Here is a 3,797-nt window from a genome sequence, read left to right as displayed (position 1 = left end):
GATTCATCAGACCAGAGAATCTTGTTTCTCATGGTCTGAGAGTCCTTTAGGTGCCTTTTGGCAAACTCCAACCAGGCTGTCACGTGCCTTTTACTGAGGAGTGGCTTCCGTCTGGCCCCTCTACCATAAAGGCCTGATTGGTGGAGTGCTGCAGAGATGGTAATCCTTCTGAAAGGTTCTCCTATCTCCACAGAGGAACTTTGGAGCTCTGTCAGAGTGACCATCGGGTTCTTGGTCACCTCCCTAATGCCCTTCTCCCCTGATTGCTCAATTTGGCCGGGCGGCCAGCTCTTGGAAGAGTCTTGGTGGTTCCAAACTTCTTAATTTAATAATGATGGAGGCCACTGTGTTTTTGGCGACCTTCAATGCTGCAGACATTTTTTGGTACCTTTCTCCAGATCTTTGCCTCAACACAATCCTGTCTAGGAGCTCTACAGACAATTCCTTTGACATCATGGCTTGGGTTTTGCGCTGACATGCACTACCAATCAATTGAAGGATGATCAATGGAAACAGGATGCACCTGAGCTCAATTTCGAGTCTCATCGCAAAGGGTCTGAATACTTATGTAAATAAGGTATTTCTGTTTTGTAATTTTTAATTAATTTTCAAACATTTCTAAAAATCTGTTTTGCTTTGTCATTATGGGGTATTGTGTGTAGATTGAGGGAAAAAAATATTTCATAAATTTTAGAATAAGGCTGTAACGTTACAAAATGTTTAAAAAGTGAAGGGGTCTGAATATTTTCCAAATGCACCGTATAATGTATTCCTCTCTGTGCCATAGTATCACAGCGAATCTGTTCGTTTCCTGGTAAAAACTGCAGACATGCTTTTCACTATACCCTTGATTCCAGCTGGCCTCTTAATGGATGACTTGGACGCACGTATCCTGTCTATTAGTCCGTGAAACACCATGAGGATACTGTGGTAGTTTTCAGCAGCTGTAACCTCATAGAACTGGCAGGCTGTGGTGAGGGCTAGCAGTCTGCCCTCCTCACTGAGGACTGTCCGTCTGTGATTCAGGTCCTTCTTGTTGCCCACAATCACTACAGGCACCTTATCCATGCCCAGGTAGTCCTTGGTGGCCTTGATGGACTGGATCAGCTTGGTAACAGCATTGAAGCTGGCCCTATCACAGATGCTGTAGACCAGGACAAAACCGTCTGCCCACTGGACTCTCTTTTCATATAGGGTGGTCTCCCTGGACAGGTCCTGGAAAAGGTTAAAATAATATATACAATTGATATAGGCTTGCTTGGATCAAAGAATGATCCATTTTGTATTTGGGAAAGGACCAATCGTGGGATAAGTTAGTCCATGTAAGCCCTATTTCTCTGGGCTGATAGAGATGGTGTCCAGTCACTGTGGCCCTGCAGGGTGCTAGTAAAATGCAGTGGTGTAAAGTACTTAAGTAAAAATACTTTAAAGTACTACTTAAGTAGTTTTTTGGGGTAAAAACAGAATAAATGTAACATTGTGTAATACCTGACAATATGGTGAATCCCAGATGTTAAAAGTTATGTCCCTTCCATCCACGATATCATTGTGGCTGTAGATTGATTCTGAAAGGAATTAACATAAGTATTAATTTAGTTGTACAGTATATAGTAGTAAAATGTTTACTTGATACTACAATAGCTGGTGATGACAGACCAACTAAACTTACCAATATTCCCATATTCTCCAATGAATCTTCTAGTTAAGAAGCGGACTGTCAGCGCTGTGAAATAATGATCATCATCATCATTTTTACCATTTGTATTTTGAGGAATAGAATGGATTCAGTCAGCAATGCCAATTAAGGAAAAACTAATCCTGACTAAAATGGACCACTGATCACTGAAGACTTTTGAATAAATTGCACAAATTATAAATAATGAGAGTTATTAGAGATTTGGTCTTACCAGATTTACCAACCCTGTCTGTCCCAAGAACTACTACATTAGCATCCACTTTTAAAGCGTTCAGTCCTGTCATGATTCTGGCAGCAGTTTATTGGTCAGACTAGATCAGGACTATTGATATAATGTTGAGAGCAGCAGAGAGGAGGTTTATGCCGCAATGAGTGGTGCGCACACTAGTTAAAGGGGCGTGGAAATATACTCCGCACCATTCAAATCCGAAATATGCAATTGCATTGAGCACAGCCTACTGACTGTTTATGCAGAAAAATATTGTTTTAGCGTAAACAATGTGGGCATACTTTTGCCGACTTTTGAATGACAAACACGTTTTCAACAAACATTTACCTCACATTATTTTTTTAACTTGTAGATATGCAAATGGTATCTTCCAAATGGAAATTATGCATAAGCATGAGGCGATAGCTAATGTCTGGTGAGGATCCTAGATTTGCATACAGTATTGGGGAAGCTGTTTTGGTTTAGTATCGTGTGGTGTAAACTAGTCTCCAAAAACTAGATGTAGAACAGATTGGCTGTAGTCTCCAAAAACCACTGTACACACGTAGTTAGGCAGAGCAGCTTTAAGGTCCTGATTACTTACCAAGGATAATCATGGAGTTAAATGGCAAAGTAAAAACGCGTTTGCGTGCAGAAAGTGGGAGCTAATATTTCGCATGTGTGCGTAAATCATACAGTAGGCCTACAGTAATCATTTTATGTATACTGTACACTTACTATCTGAATGTGATTTTAGTTCCTATGTAACTAGCTGACAACAACTCAATTAAACTATTGACTTGTAACAGCTAAAGTACTCTCTCACTGGGCATAGACGTCAAATCAACGTCTATTCCACGTTGGTTCAACGTAATTTCATTTAAATGACGTGAAAGCACCCATGATTCAACCAGTGTGTCAAGCAGGATGTAATCAAAAGTGTAGTGTGATATTACAACCAACCACTAGATGGAAGTAGAACATTTGATAATCAGTTATATGACCAGCCCAGTGTATATCAGTTTCCTTTAGGGTCTGAGGAGACACTACAGAGTTGAATATTATATCAATTGAAATGCTAAACCTTTGCACATGAACGCTCACTCATTCGGGAACAATTGCAATCAATATATATATATATACGCTCAGTGTGTCATCGGGATCTCTGTTGAAGAGTTTGTTTCTGTTGGAGAGTTAGTCCGCCCTCTCTCTCTCTCTCTCTCTCTCTCTCTCTCTCTGTCTCTCTCTGTCGTGGTTAGAATGGATAGTTCAGAGTAACATTCATTCATGTTGTTATAGAATAGCTGTTTCGGCGGTTGTCGGTCTTCGCGTTCAATGATACCGAATTCCTAGCTGCAGACTAGTAATTAATATCAAAGACTTGTTCTTATTCTGTCGGTATCGATAGTTTAAGAGTTTAACCACGTGGTATGGTTAAAAGTTCAGCCAGAGAAATGCATAGTCTGCAAACCTTGGCCCTCTCGTTATTGAGGTAAGCTGGTCTGGTGATAGAAAACCTAGGTGGGGGTTTTATTCGGGAACATCGAAAAGGCTGTCTCATGACGCCAGGTCCTGTCTGTGCCCCTGGGGGCATGCCAAGGACTTAGTGAAAATTTAAACAGAAATACAATTCTCTCACATTAACATCATTACATAACATCCCATCATCTCACAAATAGCTTCATCCTTATTCATTCATTTTATACAACCATTAGATGTAAGTCTCATACCTGAGACTCTTCTATAAACATGGTTATGGTAATGTGGCGGTATTGTCTCTCATGAGTTTCACAAAATTGTACCAAACGGACCAGTTCGTAACTGGATTCTTCACCGATCTTTTATACCTTCTCCAGAACATAAATCTCATTCGGTTCTCCAGTTCTGTGAGGT

The 3,797-nt window shown here is 40.4% G+C and overlaps 1 protein-coding gene across 1 annotated transcript; it reads right to left on the bottom strand.

Annotated features, from left to right (window-relative positions):
* Positions 1-390: 390 nt before the first annotated feature.
* On the bottom strand, positions 391-2,521 carry LOC106561194 (ras-related and estrogen-regulated growth inhibitor-like protein). Its single transcript, XM_045688725.1, has 3 exons — positions 2,509-2,521; positions 1,489-1,565; positions 391-1,215 (listed from the first exon to the last, which is right to left on the bottom strand). The coding sequence occupies exons 1-3, from the start codon at positions 2,519-2,521 to the stop codon at positions 790-792; spliced, it is 516 nt and encodes a 171-aa protein (XP_045544681.1). The 3' UTR covers positions 391-789.
* Between the last annotated feature and the right edge of the window lie 1,276 nt (positions 2,522-3,797).

The sequence above is a fragment of the Salmo salar genome, chromosome ssa10 (genome assembly GCF_905237065.1).
Source record: "Salmo salar chromosome ssa10, Ssal_v3.1, whole genome shotgun sequence".
In the NCBI taxonomy this organism is placed as follows: domain Eukaryota; kingdom Metazoa; phylum Chordata; class Actinopteri; order Salmoniformes; family Salmonidae; genus Salmo; species Salmo salar.
The sequence above is the reverse complement of the archived record's forward strand: the minus strand, read 5'-3'. Positions and strand labels throughout refer to the sequence as shown.